The 24,438-nt window shown below is 36.4% G+C and overlaps 1 protein-coding gene across 1 annotated transcript; it reads left to right on the top strand.

Moving 5' to 3' along the window:
- Nucleotides 1-9,196: 9,196 nt before the first annotated feature.
- Nucleotides 9,197-17,020, top strand: FGA (fibrinogen alpha chain). Its single transcript, XM_037830867.1, has 6 exons — nucleotides 9,197-9,351; nucleotides 11,315-11,440; nucleotides 11,934-12,117; nucleotides 13,342-13,487; nucleotides 14,104-15,370; nucleotides 16,096-17,020. Exons 1-6 carry the CDS (start codon nucleotides 9,220-9,222, stop codon nucleotides 16,803-16,805), a joined length of 2,565 nt encoding a protein of 854 aa, XP_037686795.1. The 5' UTR covers nucleotides 9,197-9,219; the 3' UTR covers nucleotides 16,806-17,020.
- Nucleotides 17,021-24,438: the final 7,418 nt, after the last annotated feature.

Below are 24,438 nucleotides of genomic sequence, written 5' to 3'. Positions count from 1 at the left end.
ATAATGGGAGAAAATATTTGGAAACCACATATCCATTAAAGGATTAATACCCAGTATATAAAAGACATCCTTCAACAAAAAAGATAAGCAACCCAATTAAAAAATGGGCAGAAGACTTGAACAGACATCTCTCCAAAGAAGATATACAAATGTCCAGAAAGCACATGAAAAGATGCTCAACATCATCAGCCATCAGGGAAATGAAAACCAAAACTACTGTGAGATACTATTTCACACCCATTAGAATGGCTGATATTCAAAACAAAACAAAACAAAACAAAAAACAGAAAATAACAAGTGTTTGAGAAGATGTGGAGAAATAGGAACACTCATTCATTGCTGGTGGCAATGTGAAATGGTGCAGCCTCTGTGGAAGACAGTTCAGTGGTTCCTCAGAATGCTAAGTATAGAACTACCAGATGACCCGGCAATCCCCTAGAGTCAGAAATCTAGAATATATGTTACCAGGAGATGGGGAAGGAAAAAGGAATGGGAAGTTAAGGTTTAAAATGTATAGGGTTCCTATTTGGAAATGTTTTGGTAATGGATGGTTATCATTGTAGCACTACATTGTGAATGCAATTAACAGCACTGAAATATATATCTGAATATGATTAAAAGGGGGAATGTTAGATTTGTATATGGTAATAGAATAAAATTTTTTTTAATTTTAAAAAATAATTTTATAATAATAATTATGTAAATATAGATGCACATACATTTTTAACAAAATATAATCTTGATATATATGTATTATTTGTACACATTTGTCTTTCACTTTACAAATCTATAATATAGCATTTAATAAAAGTGGTAAAACACAAAGTAAATTTAAAGTCTAAAATTTTCTAATTTTTCCCACAATCACATGTTAAATACATGTTAAATTCTGAAATATCAGCTACAACATTCTTTCAAACACTTTCTGAAGTCCCCTGATTTTGTGGGTGTTCTAAGTGTGTATTTGATCTGCATATCGGGTAACCCAGTAGTGATTTATAAGGAAAGGCTTCTAACTTTTTCTTTGTATACCTCAGTGTTGTTTGACTTGTTATGATGATACATATTACTTTTGTAATTGATTTAAAAGCCCACAACGGTACAAAATTAATTTGAAAACCTAGAAAAAGAGATTAACTATAAAATTCTATTTTTTTTAGATACCAATATTCAGTAGCAAACTTGGAAGGGCTGTAGTTTAAAAAAAAAGGGCACAGAAATCCTTCCAGACTCAATTGGATCATATCTCCACAAATAAAATGGAACTCGAAATGATTATCTTGATAAATCAGCTAAAACATCTGTTTGAAAGGATGAAAAGAGTTTTGGGCTTAATATAGACAAGTTGTTTTTCTTCACAACTCAAACCACAGTCACTTTTTACTTCCCCTTCACCTTTAATGTCCTGGACATACAAAAACATAGCCCTCTGTAAAGTGTAAAGTGGATGGCTGGATGCGTAAAGTCAAACACTGAAAAATCTACAGAGGTAAGCTTCTCATTAATAAAAAATATCCCAGTTGTGCTGTCAAACACCATAATTTCAGGTCACAGAACTTCAGGGTAGAGCTCTTAAATCAATAGTAGGAGTTTTCATTTATTGAACCAATTTCAAGATTTAAAAATATACCTCTAAATTACTATAGCTTTTTTCAGTTCTTTTTATGTTTAGTAGTCATACTATAAATGTTATGTTCCAGATTTGAAGATGGGTTGAAGTAAGTGGGAAATGAAGAACTATAAGTATAGACAACATATTTTAGAGTTTACCAAGATCTGAAATTCTTTGATCCCGCCTCTAACCAGTATATATTAGCTGTTGTATTTATAGTAGATACCTTTGGTTTATTAAGATGATAAGGATGAAAAACAAAGCACACATTTAACACTGGAGAAAATATGTGTACCTGGACATTTTTTAAATATCAGTTGATATAGTTCAAAAGAGTGGGAAAAAAATTAGAGCTTGTAAAATGAATTAAAGAAGTTGGAAAATAATAAGTTGTTAATAAAGCAACCAAGAGTGTTGAAGTGGAAGTGAAAGACATTTTATTTGCCTTTGTTGTGTGTTTGCGTGTGTGTGTGTGTATGTGTGTGTGTCCCTCAAGGGCAGAGGGTTGAGTTAACCATATTCTTTGTACAACATTTTCATTGTTCTGTGCTGGATCACTCTCTTGATTGATTGACTGATTCTCTTCTATTCAAAATTTTCTTTCTGCCCTTCCTCTCTGAATAAGAAATCATTTTAAAGGATTTCATATTTGTGCCTTTATTTGAGTACATTCTTTTAAATCATGGATTGCTGTTTTGTGTGTATGGATTTTTAAATTGTATAAATGGCATTGTGCTATAAACTAGCAATACTCAGAACGCTTCTCCCCAAATTTTTGTTACTAGTTGGCATAAAGATAAGCACAGAAATTGAGAATTTGCGTTTAGAAACTTTTCCTAGGTTACGTTTGTTCGGATCACATTTGTTAACCTGCAATTTTTTGTCTTTTAAATTTAGTAATAAAAATTGGGGCTTGTATTTTGAATATCCTTGCTTCCTTAAATTTCATTTTTTCTACTAATTATTTTTTTCATTTTACCAAAAAAAAAAAAAAATAGGTCTGTGACAGATTGGAAATTTAACAAAACTGGCCCTTCACCACAAGTAGTTGGAGTAGCACCACCAAGTTCTTCATTGTACTTACTACTTTTTCCTCAGCACTGTGCTTTTAAGATCTATCTGAAATCTGAGTATTTTTTAAATTTCCCTTGATTTACTTTCCAACCCAGGAATTATTGAGTTAATGCTGTTTGTTCCAAAGCATGCAAATATTAAAACTGCCTATTTTAACTGATTTCTGAATTTATTTCATTATGATCAGGGAACACAGTCTTGATGATATCAGTTCCTTTAGAGGCAATTATTTTGGGGCAGAGGAATTATCAGAAAATTAACTGAGCACATAAAACTACATTCAGAAAAATAAACAACCAGAAACATAAACAAACAGTGACTGGCCTTGTAAACGAGCTTTGGCCCAAATGGCACTGTTGCCCTAGGCCCATCCTGAGCACTGGTAGCAGGGTAAACCGCTGGCTTGGGGAACGGTTCCAGATCAGTGTTGAAATTTCCTAGGAAGGCTGACTGATTTCAGTTTCAAGCTCTTGTTCACCTCAATTTCATTGGGCAATATTTGAAGGCACAGTTTGATATAACTTGAGGATCATGACATATAATCTGGTCTACCACTCAGTCAAAATTGGGTTTCCCAATTCCAAAAGCCAGCCTTCCCACCTTCCACGTCCTGATTTAGGGTTTCTTCTACTGGCAACTTCAAAACAGGAACATGGCCAGACTCAGATGGAGAAACCTCCCTAAATAAACCTAAATGTTGACTCTCCCTAAATAAACAAGTAGGGCAGATTCCACTTTGTGATGAAAGTGACCTTTTTCACAACTGACAGTTAAAATGTGACTCAAAAAAAAAAAAAAAAAAAAAAAAATGTGTGCTAACATTTAAGAGACCTTGGACTGGAAATGTTTTCCTTCATAATTTGCTCCCCTTGCATCACAAGTCTGTGGTAAGGTCAAAAGAGATAACATGAAACTGTTCCAGAGACCACGAAACAAAAAGAAAATTGAGTTGTTTTTTTGCTGTTAAGATTACTATTATCATATGGAGTTTGAATCTGATGTTAAGTTTGAAGATATGGTTTCAATAATTTAATTTTTTTTTTGCTTTTGATTTTTAACAAGCTATTTTTGGAATAATTTTTGATTTACATAAAAATTGCAAAGATAACCCAGAGAGTTCCCATATAACCCTCACCCAGTTTCCCTTAATGTTAATATCTTACATTACCTTGGCACATTTGTCACAATTTCGAAACCAACACTGGTACATTACAATTACCTAACCACTACACTTTATTCAGATTTCACCAGCTTTTAGACTCATGTCCACTTTCTGTTCTTGGATCCCATCCAGATACTACATTACATTTAGTTGCCATAGCTCCTTAGTCTCCTCTGGTCTGTAAAAGTTTCTCAGTTTTTTCTTGTTTTCCATGACTGTGAGAGTTTACAGAGGTACACTCTGATATACTGTTCAAGTATTTGTAGAATGCCCCTCAATTTGTGTTTATCTGTATTTTTCTCAACATTTTTTTATTGAATCTTATTCAAGCAAAAATTTCACCCTGAGACCTTTTGAAAATTGCACTGGTTTTACTATGGAATGACCAATTAAAAATAAGCCCCAATTAAAAGAATTAAATAGATCTTAGTAGTTAAATTACTCCACATTTTTTGCAAAATTCCTTGCTTGTGAACACTCCAAGTACATTATGGATACTATATCCCCAGTCTCAATTCATCTGTGTTAAGTCAGCACCAACTGATAGATCTTGCTTACTAATCTTTAATAGTGGACCACAGTAAAACCAGCAGAGAAGTGTGCAGAATTGAGTAGATTTAAGCTGTATGATGTTAGAATGAATCCATGTTTTTGATATTAATACATCTATCAATTAAAATTAGCATTTACGTTTGAGTATACATTCAGTGCAGAAAATTTAGTAAACTTAAATAAAAACACATTATAGGTAAAGTAAACTTATCTGAAAAAATTATTTAATTGATAATGTAGCTAAAAACAAAAAGAATTAAAACAGTGGGAAAAATTCAAGGAACCCTTTCCATATCTCCCCCCCACACACACACACACACAACTACTTATGGGAACTTGGGTAAAAATGCTTAAGTAAAAGACCATAAAATTATGCTAAGGCAAAAAAAAGAAGATTATTAAATTATTGGAATATTTATAGAACTTAAATCCATAAATGCTAACATAAATTCAATTAAATTGGCATCAATATGGCTATCAGTGAAATAAGGTAGATTTCCTTCCTGAATAAAGAGATTAAAGAGAAATGCAGTGTGATAGAATCAAACAAGATAAAGGAAACTTTTTTTATCCTCCTCACTCTCTTAACTGCATTTCAGAATCATTTCTGTGTATTTAAAGAAATTCCCATCTTCTCTCAATAGTTATAACTTCCAGGGAACTATCTGGAGTAATGGTATCAATGAATTCTGAAAGTAAGAGTCCCATTTATCACTCTTACAGATAAGCACACCAACTCATTTATCTTTCCCACTATATAGCTTTGTAAAAACAAACCTTTGCAACACCCTCAGAATGCAGGAGACAAGTAGAGAAAATGAGATTCAGAAACGAAGGAGCTCTGTCAGTGTTTCCCAGTGGATTCTTTATAGACCAGCCACTGCTATAAAACCTGAGGCCAGGGCCCTACAAGATTAAAAGTACCAGATTTACCTAAATTTTTATAATTCAGATTTCAAGATTTAGAAATAATTTTAGTACTTTCTAATTACATATTTGACATTATTTTAATAAAGTATTCCCCATCAAAGTACCACTATCTTCTTATTATTATCATAATAATAAATTTACAGGTTCATATAGATTTCTGTGATAGATGATACAACGAATATTTTTCAGAGGCTTCTTACATTTCGAGATCTGAATTGAATCTGACATTTTAAGGAATAGTCTACTCAAAACGTGACAACAAAAAGCAATGCAGAAATGATATATCATTCTTTACTTTGTGTTCTAACAGAATTTTGAATGTACCTCACAGAACTTTCTTTATTATTTTGTATTAGGTTGAAACATGAAATTGCTGATGTTTAAGCATTTTGATTTACAAAGCCAGCAATTCCACATGGTTCAACTTAATTCTTAACTGCTACATATTTGACTTGCTCACCAACTGTAAGCCTCTTCAAGTTAGAGGACTATACATTATTTGCCTTTGTATCTCAAGCACATGATATATAGGACTTGATAAGTAGTATACCTACAATAAATGATTGTTAAATTTAAATGAATGAATAAATGAGTGAACTGATCTCTGAATTCAATACATTTTTAGTAAATCAGTAAAGAATAGGATATTCTTCTCGTTCCCTGGGATGTGACCCAGGGCAGGACCAATGCCTCATTCAAAAGGATGCTGGGTGTTTTCTTCTATTATTATCATTATTTTTAAGTTGAGTGTATATAGATTCAATATCTAGATCAAATATCTTCTTTATGTGTAGGTTTTGATGTGTAGGTGTAGTTTAAAACTGAGACATAATTACAGCTATAGAACTTCTATTCTTTCTACATTCATTATATGCCATACAAACAAAAACTATTCCAGTTCTGTCAAACATTAGGCTGTAACACATTTGTGAATTTCTGCATTTAAGTATTTATGATAACTTACGGAATATCTTATTAATTTCAAAAGGATAAATAAATGAAACAAAACTCTCATTAGAGCCAAGGAAAATAGGACAGATCTTCTCTGGGAAAAATATAATACAGAGCAGGCTGTTGTTTAGGAAATTAGAAATTTCTCATTTTTTTTCTATTTTTACACTTGTAAATATACCCTTACTGTCATACTATAAGAGAAAAGATACTTCTTGTTATTACTACTTTGTTGTCTATTCATCTGTGTGGTTCTCTGTATGAAAAAAACCTTTCTCTGCCATTGTTTCAATACTGCATGTCCATGGGGTGTGGAGCCAGGCTTGATGTCCAGCCCTGCACACTAAGCCAAAAGAATATCACACAAAAGTGCCTGGTTGGGGAATTCTGGCACCAGAGAGAGATACCCTGGGGACTTTCTATTTTGGAACACTGGGTATTGAGGCATTCTAGGAACAATAACAGGTAGTTTCTGGTGTTCCTAGTGTGTATGTTGAACACTTTTATACAAATAAATATAATTATGCATTCATATGTAATTATATATGTGTACATAATTTTATATATAATCATTACACATAATTATATACATAAATTATATATATATATAATTTTATATTATCCTCATGTCAGCCCTGCAAGATAAATATTGATATCCTCCTTTTACAGATAAGTAAATAATAGGCTTGGAGAATTAGAGTAGTTTGTCCATGAACTAGAATCCAGATCTCACGCTCTGCCAAGCCCATTACTTTCGCACCATACAACCAGTGCGACAGCCTTCCATTCCTTCAGCAGATACTTATTTGTATTTGCTATATGACTGACATCGTCCTACACAGTGTGCATTGGCCTCAGGAAGTTTAGTGTGGGGGAGACATAAAATAAATAACTTCCCAAATATATATTGTGCAGTAGAGATAATGTACTATGGAAAAAAAAAAGAAAAAGAAAAACATGAAGATGTCTGCTATGTAGGTAGGGCTTTGGAGAAGGCTTTTCCAAGGAGGTGCCATTGGGGCAGAACCCTGGCTGAAGAAAGGGAGTAAGACGTGCAGATACTTGAGGGGATCATGGAAGAGCAAGTGTCAGGCCCTCAGGTGGTATCCTTGGAAATGCCCTGACATGGCACCATAGTAGTGGCATTCTGTCAAATTGCTTCCTGCTAATTACCTTTAATCAGATTTGGTTCAACCAAATAACCTAACCCACCAGGTTACCATACGGGAACTTTTCTGCTATATCCACGTTCACCTCCAAATAAGGACACTTCCTATGGGCCTAGGAACATGTCCCAGAAGGTCCAAGTCTTGCTCCCTACCCATGCCTAGCATTTTGCCAGTTCAGTCATTGTAGATGAGTGTAACCCAGCTTTCCAGGTGCCCTCTGGATCCTCTGAGCTCTGCAGCTGCCTCTAGAAATCCCAGAAAGTGCATCAAGAGTGAGCTTGACTGGGACAAGAAAACTTTCATAGACAAAGCAGTGAAGGAGGGCACTGCCTTGTGCTGTGGCTTTATCCATTTTTAGCAAACTATACATGTCTACAGTGGCTGAGGAGGCAGCAGGTGAGCTTCACAACAGTGGAACTCACTCGTGCTTTCTTAATCAGTGAGAACTCACACCTGCACAGCCAAGCAAGGGATTTCATTTATATATTTATTCAACAAATATTACTGTACTAGGTGCAGTGCTAAGTTTGAGGGAGAATGTAAAGATCAATAAAATATAGTTTCAGTGCTCACTAAGTTTATGATCTAGTGGGAGAGAAGGACAACTTCTACATGATAAATGCAACAAGTGGTCCATAGTCTGTGGAACTGTGGAGGAATAATATTACTTCTAATTGGCAACATTAAATGAGGCACCTGTAAAGTGTCTAGCAAAATGCCTGACACTTAGTAAACACTAACGATTGGCTATTACCATTATCAGAATAGGCTTCACATGGGAATCAGAATTTGAGTCAGGGTAGAATTACCAAATAAAATATAGGCCACCCCATTAAATTTGAATTTCAGATAAACAATAACAATTTTTAGCATAAGAATATCCCAAAGATTACATGGGACATACTTAAACTTCAAAAAAAATACTTATTATTTATCTAAAAATTCAAATTTAATTGGGCTTCCTGTATTTGTATTTGCTAAATCTGGTAACACAAAGCCAAGGAGAACTTTGATACCGAGATGAAGAGCAGGGAAAGCAAATTAGTGTGTCCAAAGGCACAGAAACAGGAAAGAAATGGTAACTTTCACTGCACTGTATGTATGCTGTCCAGTAATAATTATTAACACTTACTGAGTACTCACTATGCATTGATCACTGTTCTAAGGGCTTTATATGGTTTAACTCATTTATTCTCCACACGAACTTGTGTGGTAGATTATCCTTATCCTCATTGTACAAATGAGGAATCTGAGCTGGGAAATGGTGTAGCCAGGATTATGAATCCAGGCTGTTTGGTTCTAGAGGCTGCTGTCTTTACCATTTCAGATAGAGGAAATAAGCTGTTAAAGGTAAGCTTGCAGAAGGCCTTCAGAGTAAGCCCAATGCCACAGCCATTTTTTAAAAGTCACATAACCCGACCATAATTCCAATGTAAAGTGAAATGTTTTCTAAATGTCTACTTCACAGTGGGTTATAGCTAGCCTATCTCAGTCACTCTCTGCATTCCTTCATGTACAGAAGTATGGATTCATCTTCCTAGGTTCCACTGCATTTTCAAAAGTTTTCATGTTTCTGGAATGTGGGATCTTCCCCTAACTGCTGGCTGGAGAAACAACAGTTTATCGGAAGCAAACAAGTTTGGGGGAATTGAGCAAGAATTTCTGGGACACCGAGCTTGCAGAAGGAGCAAGGGGTGGTAGAGTGTGTATTGACCCTCTCAATGGGGCAAAGGTAATGATTAACCATACCGCCTGCAGATTTAAACAGGATGGGGACCAGCGTGAAGGCTGAACTCCTTCCTTTCAGCGGTTGTGCTCCCCTTGAACCAGCCCCACCCTCAGAAAAGATGTTTTCCGTGAAGATCTTCTGCCTGGTCCTGAGTGTGGTGGGCACAGTCTGGGTATGGTCTCTTTATTTTCTCTTCTTTATTTCTCTCTGGTGTTTATTCCACAAAGAGTTTATAGGTCCAAGTTCACCCGTCCATGCCCTACAACCCTGTTATTCTTTTAAGTTCTAGCGTTTGAGGGAAACTCCTAGTGGGGCTTGGCACCTCAAGAGAACAGTGTAATATAACCAACCCAAGAGGGAGAACTTAATGGACCCAAGTGTATAAATTCACAAGGGAAGCTTCAACATCTGTAACTCAAGCTTGCAAGTAACACTGCTTTTTTTTTGTTTGTTTAATAAGCAAGAAATCTTTGCCTTCTTTGTTGCTATGAAGCCTCAGGGCATTATAATGCTAGTTAACAGAACAAAATATTTTTATGGCAAACTTTTTCTCTAATTCTCAATTTCTTATTAAATGTCCACAATAAGCAGAACTGTTGCTTTTCATATAGGTCTTTTAAAAGGTTGGTTTGATGTTTCTTTCAAGAGAAAAAAAAGCAAGTGAGTTTTCTTTGAAAACATATTGCATAAAATCAGAAGAGGTCAATTGACAAGGCAATACAGTATTTTGGAAGCAATTATATTCTTTTAAGAAACTCATAAATATAGCAATAATTTCTAAAATCTGACTCCGGAGACCTATGTAAGAGAAGAGAAACTTCATTCAACAAGGCTTCTAAAACACTTTGATCTTATAAAAATGTGACATTTGTTCAAGAAACTCAGTTACCTCCTAGTTATCCAGAATATTAATTATTACACTTGATTTCTTGCCCTTCACTGCTCATAAACCCTAATACCAGGGAGTAAACAGATAAAACCAAAGAGGATTTTCTAGCTTAATTTTCTCCTTTATAGAAAAATAATAAGTAAAAAAATTTGGAGCAATAAAATTAAAATCATTTGCTGAAGTGGTATTTTGGGTGATACATAGGTGTATCACCTTTCTCCCGTATCAGCTATAAATATTCAGTTTTTGCCTATTATTGTTGTACCATTTCATTCTGAAGTATGTTTGAAGTTATTGTTTCATTTATTAGAAAAAAGGAATGCACTTGCTCCTTTAAGTTAATTGGTTTTGATTCCTCTAATTATTATTATTATTTGGATATTCTTTAAACATGAGAATGAGACTGCAAATGTTAACCAGTTACATGAATAAACTCTTCTACATTAAAATAGTCATGGCAAAATCCTTATAAGTTGGTGGCATAGAATACAAATAGCTAAAATCTAAAACCTACATTCATGCATTAAAATATAAAGTCTTATTGGAAGAATTTTTTATATCTTATTTAACCTCATGGATCATAATAGAAATTTATAAAACCTGTATTTCTGATTGTAAGGTGTTCAAAACAGTTGTCAGACAGGGACTACTATTTTTGGTTTTTGTCTACTTTTTTTTTTCATTTCAAATAAAATAAATTATTGCTTGTGTGTAAAAGCACTTCTAAAGTGGCCACATCTGTGTCCTTGGTATGTGCTTGCCCACATTGTGGACCCATCTCCAAGGCTTACAGTAGAAAATTGAAGGAGAGACAGACATTAATTTAAGGTTGTGTGGGGTTTTTCCCCTACTGAAGCAGGAATTACAGGAGAAAGAATGCTGAATGTTTTAATTATTTTTTTATCGTCAGACATTAATGAAAACAGAAAGGTAAAATTGAATTTGCTTTGTTGATCCAAACAAGTTTCCTTTTATAATGGATCCTTTAAGATGGCTGCCATTTATTAAATGCTCATTTAGTCAAGCACAACTAAGACATCTGTATGCCTAATCTCCTTCAATTTTAATAACAACCCTGTGAAATGGAAATCAGAATTTTCATTTGAAAGATGAGACAGCCAAACCTGTGCAGGCCCCAAAGTTGATGTCCTTAACTCCTATGAAAGTCCTGCCTCTTCCTTGGGACTTTCAGGCATACCAGTGTCTCCTTCTAATCTGGAGACTTGTTCTCTTTTGTATGTTAAAGACTGCAGAAACCACTGAAGGTGAGTTTTTAGCTGAAGGAGGAGGTGTGCGTGGTCCAAGAGTTGTGGAAAGACAGCAATCTACCTGCAAAGAGACAGACTGGCCCTTCTGCTCTGATGAAGACTGGGTGAGCAGTGGGGATGGGAGTGGGAGATTCCTTCCCCTGTGATGCCAGAAGTGCTCACAGAGGCTGGGCCAATGGGTCAAGGAAATAAAGGAAATAAACTAATGGCTCCTCATATGCCAACTTAAAGAAGACAAATGGCAAGGAGCCTAGTCCCAAGAGCTCTGTTTTAATTACCAAGATAACATGTACCTGCTGAACTCTGGATCATTAGTGGGATTAGTAGATTGAATTTAAGGGATGTGTTCAGGCAAGTCCTAGGAACACAATTTATACGTATTTTTGCCTCAAGGTTTTGTGGCACCTGATTTATGGTTAAGTGGCCCACATTCCAGAATTTCTCTACAATCTCCAAACAGTCCTCATAACTACTTTAAGCCAATAGATGATCTGAAGAGATGGGGTTGGGGAGCAATGGGGGCTGCATGGAAATCTACAAACATGTTCTATATCCAAGAGAGAAACCCTTAACGTAGTTTCTCCACTTCACTTTCAGAACAACAAATGTCCTTCTGGCTGCAGGATGAAAGGGTTGATTGACGAAGTCAATCACGATTTTACGTCCAGAATTGAAAAGCTCAGAAATTCACTATTTGATTATCAGAAGAACAATAAGGATTCTAATTCAGTGACCAGAAATATAATGGAACTTTTGAGAGGGGACTTTGCCAAGGCTGATAGTAAGTATTACATATTTAGTGTTTTAACTTTATAGCAAAAAAACAATAAAACTCCCAAATAAATATCATGTCTCCTCATAGCTATGACAATTTTATCCCAGAGAACTTAGTGTAGAAACAAATGCCTCAATCATATCCTTGAATTTTAAGGAGGAACTTGTTTCTGATATTTTTATAATGTAAGAAAGCTTAATTTAGAATTAAGGTCACAGTGCATCAGAATTTTGGATTAAAGACTAGAATTTGTGTCTTATTTTCAAGAGAATATACTGAAAATAAAATGTGCCAGACCTTTTGAGTAGATTTTTTTCACTTCCATTTTACAGAGAAAACTGAGAGGTCAGGGACTTGCCCAAAGATAGCAAGCTATCATGGATAGAGCTGGGATTTGAACCCACAGGCACTACAGAACTGATTACATAGATATCTCCATATTTGAAAGATAGAACCATGTATGGCTTTCTTATGGGACACTAGTTTGAAAAAATATGCTGCCCTTTTCCACGATGATGCCCGTCAGGGCTAGAAAACACCTGATTCCCACTGTGATGGACAGGAAGTTTAGTGAGACCCCAGTTCCTGAACACTTGTTTTGATTATCTTTAGAGAAAGTAAGATTCTCTCCTTCTGTAATAACATGAATGGCAAACTGGGGTAAGGCCTTTAAAATGAAGCCTTAAATAATTTTTAAATGGCAATGGCCTTGCACTAAAATCCATGGAAACTGTACCCTTAAGGGACACGCGAATAACTTAAAGTCTCTGGTATAGCACTAGATGGCAAGTGAGTGATCCTGTTGACCTTACAAAGCTTAGGAAAAATTTCAGGTCTTTAGACAGGAACAAAAACCCCTTTGTAAGAAAATTCAATAATATGTTCAATCTCTTGATAAAAGACATGACAAAATAAATGGAATGTGATGAAACTGATTACTTTATCCTATCATAGCACCTTTAAAATGGCAAAGTAATTCCTTCCGTTGTATTTATTTGGATGACTAATTGCTAATAGGGCATCTTAATTGGCATCCATAGAGAACTGCAGGACATGATATAGTACAAAAATCAAATGCCTAATAGGTGTGAGTTACACAAATAAAAAGTCCAGAACAACCTACAAGCAAAATAAAATGAGGGATATTTATAAGCACATTTTCTTTTTTTTGCTGGCTATTACAAGAAAACAACTCAGCAGCTACTTCATTAGCCAAATTTTCTATTTCAGACAGTGATAATACATATAAGCAAGTATCAGATGATCTGAGAAGCAGAATTGAGATACTGAAGCGCAAAGTCTTAGAACAAGTTCAACGTATCCAACTTCTGCAGAAAAATGTCAGGGATCAGCTGGTGGAGATGAAACGACTGGAGGTAAGTATGTGGCGCCGATGCCAGATTTCCTTCATTTTGAATAGCAAGGAAAAAGAAGGCAACTATTACTTATTGTCTACTATTATATGCAGAGCAAAGTGCTTCTGTCCATTATTCACCTACAAAATATTGTTTTTCTCACTCTAATGATGAAGAAACAAGCTTGGAGATATTAAGTAAATTTTCCAAGAACATATAGAAAGTAAATTTCAAAAGCAAATGTTTCATCTCTGTCTGATTCCAAAGCCCTCGCTCTTCCTATGACACCTCCAGGCCTGTGAGTCTTCAGCCTCAGTCTCACTGGGGATCACCTAATTAGTGTTTCCTTTCAATGGGAATAGCACCTTACTCTTGATCCATTCTAAGCCTAAGATGAATCCAAATGGCTCCCATTGCTTATCCTGGCTATCCTTACAAGAAGCAGGGGCACAAATACCCAGCATCTCTTTCACTAGATATGCTACATAAATGGAAAATAAAGAGAATCAGTTGGTAGTTCTCCATGACAAAGAAGTGAGAACTATTTTTTTTTGTAAATTAACCACCAAGTACTCAATAGATATAGTTTATTTATTTAATCTATCTTTTCTATTTATCTCTCTCACCCTCTCTCTAGGTGGACATTGATATTAAGATCCGAGCTTGCAAAGGGTCATGCAGTAGGGCCTTAGCACATGAAGTAAATCTAAAGGACTATGAAGATCAGCAGAAACAACTTGAACAGGTCATTTCCATAGACTTATTTCCCTCTAGAGATAGGCAATCTTTACCAATGATAAAAATGAGCCAAGTTCCAGACTTGATTCCTGGAAGTTTCAAGAGCCAGCTTCAGAAGGCCCCTCCAGAGTGGAAGGCACTAATGGAAACAAAGCAGATAAGAATGGTGTTAGAAAGGCCTGGTGGTGACGGGAATCCCCGAGGAGACTCAGCATCTCACGGAAAAGGAGCAGAGCCTGGAAGCTCCAGGAAACCTGAACCTGGCAGTGCTGGCACTTGGAGTCCTGGGAGCTCTGGATCTCCTAGTCCTGGTGCTTGGAATCCTGGGAGCTCTGGATCTCCTAGTCCTGGCACTTGGAGTCCTGGGAGCTCTGGATCTGATAGTGCTGGTGCTTGGAAACCTGGGAGCTCTGGATCTGGTAGTTCTGGCAGTTGGAGCACTGGGAGCTCTAGTCATAGTAGCTCTAGTTCTTGGAGCTCTACGAGCTCTGGGCATGGGAGTTCCAGGCCAGATAGCTCAGGGTATGGGAGCACCAGGCCTACCAAACCAGACTGGCATGAATTTGAAGAGGTGTCAGGAAGTATAAGACCAGGTGCAGAGAAAGAATTCCACACAGGTAAACAGGTCACTACTACAGGAACTAAAGAGCTCCTGATTGGTGGTGAGAAGGTCACATCTGGTGGCACAACCACCACTCGTCATTCATGCACCAAAACTGTTACCCGCACTACTGTGGGGGCTGATGGTCGCAAGGAAGTGGTCAAAGAAGTGGTGAACTCCGAAGACGGTTCTGACTGTGGCGACGCAGTCGAATTGGACTTGTTCCATACTGGCAGAGGTAGCCTGAGTGACTTTCGTCTTAGGCACCCCGAAGAGGCTGCTTTCTTTGAAACTGACTTAACTGGAAAAACATCCTCACGCGTATCAGTGTCTGCATTCAAAGGGGACTCAGAATCTGACATTTTCAAACGCTTTGGGGAAACCCATTCTCTTCCTCTTGGTTCGCATGAGCTCCCTTCCAGCAAACAATTTGGAACAAGTGTCAAAGAGGGAGTTTCCACATTTGAAACCAAGAGCTATACAGTTAAAGAAGGAGCTGAAAGTGAAGCCCTCAGAGAAGGATATAGCACCAAGAGAGGCCATACTAGAACTCGCAGTTCCAGAGGTATCCACACTTCTCCTTTCAGGAAGCCTTCCCTGACTCCCTAGACTAGGTTAATTTTTCCTGCAAAATGCTCCCCATAGCACCTTGCACTTCTTTCCTAACACTCTATCGCACTTTATTGAAATTGCACCTTTTTTTCTGTTTTTCTCGCTAGACTGTAAGTTCCATGAGGGCAGGAACTTTGTCTATCATGTTCATCTCTGTACTCCCAAATGCCTAACAGTGCATAGAGTAATCACTCAATAAATAATTGTTGAACGAATGAAGCCTTCTGAAACTCAATTTTGAGTTTAACTAAATTCTTTCAGCATTCAAAATGTGCATTGTTGAATTTGCCACCCATTTTATTAATCAGATTTTTAGTGTGTGTCTCAGTGGGCATTTAGGTCAGGTGCAAAAAGTTATACTAGTATTGATTGTTGCTTAGATAGCTACTGGTTACTTGCTGTTAATCAGTATGCACAAGTAAAATTCCAATTCCATTGAAGAAAATTCCCTTTGCAACTTGTAGGTGCAAATTGCCCCTCTTTTGCACAGATTCTATCCCATAATAAGTGCATTCTTTCCAGAAGGGAGGAAGGAAGGAAGGAAGGAAGGAGGGAAGGAAGGAAGGGAGGGAGGAAGGGAAAGTAAACCAGTGTCTGCCTTCACTTAATACGGGCCATGCCTGTCTTTGTAAATTAAATGAGAGTAACTTCTTCCAACCAGCTTAATTTTTTTTTTAGACTGTGATGATGTCCTTCAAACACATCCTTCAGGTGCCCAAAGTGGCATTTTCAATATCAAGCTACCGGGTTCCAGTAAGATTTTTTCTGTTTACTGCGATCAAGAGACCGGTTTGGGAGGATGGCTTTTGATCCAGCAAAGAATGGATGGATCACAGAACTTTAACCGGACCTGGCAAGACTACAGGAGAGGTTTCGGCAGCCTGAATGACGAGGGGAAAGGAGAATTCTGGCTAGGCAATGAATACCTCCACTTACTAACCCTGAGGGGCGCTGTCCTTCGGGTGGAATTGGAAGACTGGGCTGGGAACAGGGTTTACGCAGAGTATCACTTCCGGGTAGACTCTGAGGCTGAAGGCTATGCCCTGCACGTCTCCTCCTATGAGGGTACGGCGGGCGATGCTCTGGTTGAGGGCTCTGAAGAGGAAGGGCGGGAGTACACTTCTCACGCGGGCATGCGATTCAGCACCTTTGACAGGGATGCAGACCAGTCGGACGAGAACTGTGCGGAAGTCTACGGAGGCGGCTGGTGGTACAACAGCTGCCAAGCGGCCAATCTCAACGGCGTCTACTACCCCGGGGGCTCCTACGACCCGAGGGACAACAGTCCTTACGAGATTGAGAACGGAGTGGTCTGGGTCCCCTTCAGAGGAGCAGATTATTCCCTCAGGGTTGTTCGCATGAAAGTCAGGCCCCTGGCGACCCAATAGGCTGCAGAGAGCTGGAGAGGGAGGGCTGTGTTTTGTTTATTTGTTTAGTGAAGTAGGAGGAAAAACTAAGAAGGTAAAGCAGCCAAGATTCTTAGCAAACCACTGAAAATTTCCCTGGTGCTATTTCATTATTCTTTGTACTGTAGCTAAATGTAACTGAGACATATTAGTGCTTTACAGAATAAAGCTACGTGAGTTTTTTTACCTTTAAAATATCTCTGTGGATTTTACAGTTTTTATAAGGTTGTACTAAGGGACATACGCTTCCTCTTCTTTCCACACCCCAAAGTCGTGGGTCTATTGTAAAGTAAAAGTGTTGTTTTGACCACTTGATTTGAATGGCTTTAACCAATATTTTAAGCTAAAACTCACTGAATTGAACAATGGCTGGCCTTTGTGGAGGAATTTATAAAGTCCCTTCGTTTATTCTTTTTCCCTTAGCAAGCAAAGCCAAGGGGACAGGAGAAGCATTCCTTCTTAATAGAAATGAAAATCTTTTGGAGACAGGAATGCACACTATTTTTTCCCAAGGTCTACTCAACTTCTTTCAAAAATACACAGAAAATGCACTTAAAAATCTTCTAAATATTTACAAATATTCCAAAGACAGTTCGAATTTGTACATTTAAAATAGAATCCTCCTAGCATTTGTCTGACTACATTTTTCTACCAACCAGAAAGGAATTGTATGATACATTAGTTATAAAGTAAAACATCTGTTTGAAAACATAATGCTCAATATGATCCATACCATAGTCATACATTTAAGATATTTACATTGGCCAGATAATTTGGTTCCTGCTCCCAGTTTTTAATTCTTACTCTCCCTGCTTGCCATTTACCCTAGAAAATATATTAAAAGTTAAATCCTTCAAGGAATCCAGTAAATTGCCCTCACTTGCATAGCTTCTATACCAATTTGAGTTGATCCTTTCTCCATGGAAGAAGGAAGGAATGAAGGAAGGAAGAAAGGAAGGAAGGAAGGAGGGAGGGAGGGAGGCAGGCTAGACTAGGAGCCAGAGCGTAGGAAGCAGAAGAGAGATGAGCATAAGAGCTTGTGAATGAATCACATAAGAAGCCCCAGTATTCTTGCATTTCCTTATGTGGAATTTAAAATCCTTGATACAAACAGAGTATACACCACCAAATCTTTGGATAATTAAATAAGAACTTCTTATGAATTAAAAGAGGCTTCATTTCTTTCAGACATCAGAGCTCCATATTATCACTATCCCCACCCCACTTACACTCACACACAACACCTCCACAGCCTCTGAGCTGTGAATAGGAAATATTTCATTTTCCAGAAAATCACACTGTGTAGGGATGGAACAAGACCCCGAATGAAAGTGACTGAATGGAAGGGACCATTCATTTCTAATTTATTTTTAAGACTTTGAATTTATTAGCAAAAGATTAGGTAAACCTCTTCAAATTTTTCAATAATAGCTAATATGAGCAGAGTCAAGACAATTGGAGGTATAGTTTTTTTTTCCATTTTTTTCCATTTTACCTTAACTTTAACCTTTTTGCTTTACTTCCCTTCTTCCTGAAATTAACACATATTGATTCAGCTTCACTCTGAAGCCCATTCAAATTTGGTTTTCATGATTACACTTTAATAAATGCTCTCCTTAAAGTCAACAATGGTTTTATAATTCTAAATGTAATGGCCTGCATTCAAGTCTCTTGCTACTTGGCCTCTCTTAAACACCTGTTACTATTATCTCTCTCCTAACTCTTGAATCTTTTTCTCTTGATTTCTGGTATACAACCACTACCTCCTGTCTCCTCTTTCTCGATCTTTTTAACTAGCAATTCTTTTTCAGAACACTCCTTAAACGTAGAGGTTTCTCATTGTAATAATATTAATACTCATTTTATCAGTTAGCATCATATTTGGCTCATGTGCCTTTAAAAAGGAAAAAAAAAATTAATCCCTTGCTCAAAGAAAAGTCCAGAGGCATGTGTCCCCAAGCCTGGAGGAAGCCATCATCCTAGTGATTACCTTCCATCCCCAAGTTCACTTCATGATCCAAACATCATGTCCTGTGACAGACTGGAAGAAGGAAGAAAAACAAAAGGGAAACGTTCCTCTTTTAAGGAACTTTTCTGGATGTTCCATACAAAAAATTCCAATTATATTTCATTAGACAGAACTTAGTCACATAGACATACCTAGGTACAAAAGAGGCTGAGACATACTGACTTTTATCTGGGGTACAAGCCTATCGTAATTAAAATTGGAGTTCTGTTAATATGAAGGAGAAGGAAAATAGATGTCGAGGTTGGGAATTACCAGTTTTGGCCAAACCACCTTTTCTCACTGTACAGTGAGTACACTTTCTCTTTGGTTAATCTGACCATCACCATAACTTCAACAACCATTAGTAGGTTGATGTTAGCTGTTTTAGTTTTCTGGGCTGCTCAAGGAAATACCATGAAATGGGTTGGCTTAAACAATGGGAATTTATTAGCCGGCAGTTTTGAGGCTCGGAAAATATTCAAAGCAAGGCATCATCAAGGCAATGCTTTCTCTCCAAGACTGTGACATTATGGGGCTGGCTGCTGGCAACCCTTAGTTCTTGGCTTGTTGCATGGCAGCATCTCCTGGTCTTTTCCTTCTCTTCTAGGTCCCATTTCAGCTTCTTGCTTCCTGCAACTCTTTTTCTCTCTCTGTCTGAATTTCCTTCTTTTATAAAGGACTTCAGTAATAGGATTGAGACCCATCTTGATTGAGGTGGGACACACCTTAACTGAAGTAACCTCATCAAAAGGTCTTCTTAACAATGGGTTTGCACCCACAGGAATGAACTAAATTTAAGAACATGTTTTTCTGGGGTAGAAATATACATTTGTGTATTTGGAGAAATGTCTGTTCAGGTGCTTGGCACATTTTTAAGTTGGGTTGTCTTTTTGTTGTTCCATTTGTCAAAGTTCTTTATGTATTCTTGATATAAAGCCCTTATCCAATATATGGCCTGAAACTATTTTCTCCCATTCTGTAGGTTTTCTTTTCACTTTCTTAATTTTCTTTAATGCACAAAATTTTTTATTTTAATGAAATCAAATTTATCTATTGCTTTTTTTGTTGCTCATGCTTTTGGTGTCATATCAAAGATCCAATGACAAATCCCAGTTCATGAAGATTTTCCCATATTTATATTGTCACCACTCCCACTTTCTTTATCTATGGATTTGCCTAGATAGCTTTTCATGTCCCTTTATCCCTTTGCTTAGAAGGCTTTTCTAAAATAATAGAAAGATGAATTTTTAAACTGAATTTCATATTGTGTTTATTTTTAATTTTATTGTGTTCCCCTTAATTCTGTGCATGTCCCTTTATTTTCAAATTGTTTCACTTCATTTAGACTTTCTTATAAATAAGAGTAGATAATTTTTTAAATCCAATTTTATTTTACATTCATATTTAAAATTTTGTTGTTGTTCCCTCTTTCCTTAACTTCTGTTCACTACTCATGTTGCTCTTCTCCAGCCTCCCACACCCCCCACCAAAACCTGACATTCTAGTTTTATTTCCCATTTCACAGTTACTCCTAATTGAATGAATGAAACATATACGAACCTGAAAGTTTTGCTGTGAAAACACCTGGTTTTTAAATATCTGTGCTAGCATGGAAAATGATGAATTAGCAATTTTGATCCTGAATCAAGAATATAAAATGCATTCAGCTGTACTTCAATTGAGCATCTAGGTAACTTAGTTTTTATCTTTTAGCCTGAGTCTCTCCCTGATGTTTTCCTTTGATATGCCCCAGTACCTGAGGGAAAACTCTTAATGCATAAATTTTTTCATTTTATCTCAAATAGTTAATACAAAGTCTGGCACATAGTAAGGATACCTGTCAAATTTTTGTGAATTTAGGAAACTAAGTGTTAAAAGGAACTTAAAGTCATCTATTTCAACCTCCTATTAAAGCATACATCCATTCTGTAACTGTTGATATAATTAAGTTAATTAAGATGCTGCATCCATTTTTATTAAAAGAAATTATTTACATTTTGATTCATTTATTTTGTTTACATAGTCACTTTCAGTTTCTGGAAACCCTTTGCAATAAAATATTACAATTTTCTAAAAAATATGAAAGGATACTTTTAATCTGTAATTACCAGAGTTCTTTTACTGCAGGTGAGAAAATTTATAAATTTATATTTTCAGATTAGAAAATAGTAGCTTTGGGTGGTTAACTGATGTGATGACAAGGGGATGAAACTCACCACATTGTTCTCACAGGTTCTAGCCACTTAAGCTACATTAATGGTCCTGGGGATAATAATACTGCATTCCACAGATGTTCCAGTTAGCTAATGCTGTCCTTATGCAAAACACCAGAAATGGATTGGCTTTTATAAAAGAGAGGTTTATTTGGTTACATAGTTACAGTCTGTCTTAAGGCCATAAAGTGTTCAAGGTAATGCATCAACAATTGGGTACCTTCACTGGAGGACGGCCAACGGTGTCTGAAAAACCTCTGTTAGCTGGGAAGGCATGTGGCTGGCATCTGCTCTGGAGTTCTGGTTTCAAAAGGGCTTTCTCCCAGGATGTTCCTCTCTAGGCTGCAGCTCCTCAAAAATGTCACTCTTAGTTGCTCTTGGAGTATCTCTCCTCTCTTAGCTTCTCTGGAGCAAAAGTCTGCTTTCAAAGTCTATCTCCAAAATGTCTCTGTAAGTTGCAGCTCCTCTCGCAGCTCCTGTACGTTCTTCAAAGTGTCCCTCTTGGCTGTAGCAAGCTGGCTCCTTCTGTCTATATAGTGCTCCAGTAAACTAATCAAGGCCCATGCTGAATGGGCAGGGCCACACCTCCATGGAAATTATCTAATCAGAGTTATCACTTACAGTGGGTGGGTCACATCTCCATAGAAACACTCCATCAAAGAATTACAGTCTACTCAACACTAATACGTCTGCCCACACAATATTGCATGAAAGAAAATGGTGTTTTGGGGGACATAATACACTCAAACTGGCACAATAGATAAACACATGACTACTGGATATAATATTTGCTTTTAATAATTTTTCCAGTTATGTTATTGCTCTAATTACACTTTGTCACAGGTTCCTCTTATAACCAAACTATATATTTGCAAGTTAGTTAGCTGATGCTAGGGGTCAGCTGGTAAATCAGGAGAAGACCCATACAGCTGAGTTTTCTAATCTCAGACCATGTCTAGAAAAGCCTGAAAGGAAATGGCACCATGTTAATATAAGTACATGCAGGGTATAAAGAAAAATCATAAATCAGATTGCTCTTAGACTTGAACAGAGTAACACAACTTTATTTGCTGATACAGCCTTCAGCAAAATGAACACATTTAGACTTTGGTAGCCATTAAAATAGCAGAAGTTGTATGAAAATAATGAAATATACACAGCAATATTTAGGGGATATCTTATATTTTATTTATTTATATATTTATTTGTTTATTTATTCACTCCATTTATTCCATCTTTTAAGTTGAATTCAAAATAGTTCACGTATCTCATTAAAGGAGAAAAATCCTCAGTAATCTGAAGGCTGGGGTGGCAGTGCCTTAGACATCATAGAAGGAAGTCATAGAGTAATGAATTTCCCCTGAGAAGGAGATTCAAGATAATTCCTTTTTTATTTTTCAGTTTTATTTTTCCTTTGAGAAAATTCTTCAAAGCCAGAACAATAATTGTCAAAAATAGCACACAGCAGAGAGAATGTGCTAGTTCTATTCTTCAATTGAGTTTTATCCTAGGGGTTATGACAAATCTGTAGTGTGGGGCTAATTCTAAAGAACAGTCAGTATTGGAGAGTTGGGTTCCTTTTGCTAAGAAAGTCAGTTTCCTAGTATAAATTTCCTACCAAAGGACTTCTGAGAATTGTGATTATCAAATTAATTCTTAAACAAGAGCTGAGCACTACCTGTCCTATTTCAACATAGCAAAATAGCAACAGTTCAAAAACCAAAGGCCAGAACATTTATTTGTCCTGCTTCTCTCTCAGCCTCCGTTTAAGAGAACCTGCTAGATATGAAATGACAAATGCTCAGCTTAATAGCAGTGGTCTCCCTATTCATTGGTTTTAATCGCTGAAGGTGAATACTTGTTGATTATAACAGAGCTCTCTGGAAAATGTTTTCTACATCTACCTTTGACTCCATCCCCAAGAGGTCTATGACCTCAAGCATGCCTACATAAGCTGTTGCAAAACTGCATTGACAGTATCAGTATCTCTTTTCAGAGAGAAAGCTAACTAGTAGCAAACAACTGGTGAATCTAGGTGAGAGACCTAGAGGTATTCATTGAACTATTCCTGGAACTTCCTGTAGGTCTGGCAGTTTCCAAAATAAAAGTTGAGGGAGAAGTAAGTATAATTCAGTCAAAAAAACAAAACATATGTGGCCTGCGTCATCTTGTTGGGAGAAGGAGAGAAAGTATTTAGGAATTGAAATTAGTACCAGTTCAGATTACTTTCATAAGTGTATAGCTCTCCCAGTGTAATCACCCAGGAAATAAAAGTTGTGAATAAGTAAAGCATAATACTATATTTCTGATTGTTTTCTTTCAAACATAAAGAATGGTTACCAATTCATACAAAAGACGGTATTGTTACATAGAAAATTTGGGGGGAAGGACATGAATAGGCAATTAATATCAAATGATCATTAGATATTTTTAATTTTTTGCTTGTACTAGTGATTGAGATATGAAATTAAAGCAATTGTCAATATCAATGTTCATTGTTAGTAAGGGAGAATAAATAAAACTTTTCATATAATTTTGTGGGTCAGAGGTAAATTGATACAATTTTGTATAAGGTTATTTGATAATATGGATGTAAGAAAAACCTTAGAACACCAAAAAAGTGCATATTTCCTCCAGAAATCATGTTTCCAGGAATTTATCCTAGCAATGAATGAAAAGATATATGCAAAAATGTTTATGCAGAAGGATGCCAATGCTAGTATAATCATTAATAGGAAAAGGTTGGAAAATTCTAAATGTCGAATGACAGGGAGTTGCTTAAACTAATTAGAGTACATTCATATCATAGAATATTCAAATGGCCATTTAGAGCATATTATATAAAATGGTATTATAAAATATTAAATAATATGGAAAAATTGCCATGATACAACGTGAAAAATACAAGTATTAAAACATTACGTACAGGAAGAAAAGATGAACATAAACCTAGATATTAACTGCTTCCCTGTTAGTGCTGTAATCATAGAAAGTATTTCTACTTTCTTTTATATTTCCCAAAATGTCTACAAAGAATACGTACACTACTCATATTGCTTGAAACCATATCTGATATTGTTATAATGAATAGAAATTATTCCCTTTGTCATGCTTATCAATAAGTATGTACCAACACGTTGCTACTTGATACAGAATTGAGCAACAGAGGAAGTTATATCAGTTAGTTGTTTCCCTTGGTTCTTAAATGCAGAGAAACTGGGAGTTTATGTCCCAAGTGCATATATAGTTTATAGTTTGTTGCATATACTTAATTTTAACTTAAGTTGTATAATAAAGTATATTATAGTTCTTACTCCATAGCGTGGGTTTAATAACTTTCAATTAACCTTCCAATTATCTTCATCAAGTCATGAGTTAAATAATCTTTTTAGAT

Source organism: Choloepus didactylus, chromosome 3 (assembly GCF_015220235.1).
Source record: "Choloepus didactylus isolate mChoDid1 chromosome 3, mChoDid1.pri, whole genome shotgun sequence".
Lineage (NCBI taxonomy): Eukaryota > Metazoa > Chordata > Mammalia > Pilosa > Megalonychidae > Choloepus > Choloepus didactylus.
Note: the sequence above shows the minus strand (reverse complement) of the source record. Positions and strands in the feature narration are given on the sequence as shown.

Coding starts and splice junctions, on each gene's coding strand:
- FGA (XM_037830867.1), top strand. CDS start 9,220: ATGGGGACCAGCGTGAAGGCTGAACTCCTTCCTTTCAGCGGTTGTGCT. Junction 11,441..11,933: donor TCTGCTCTGATGAAGACTGG/GTGAGCAGTGGG, acceptor CTTCACTTTCAG/AACAACAAATGTCCTTCTGG. Junction 15,371..16,095: donor TAGAACTCGCAGTTCCAGAG/GTATCCACACTT, acceptor TTTTTTTTTTAG/ACTGTGATGATGTCCTTCAA.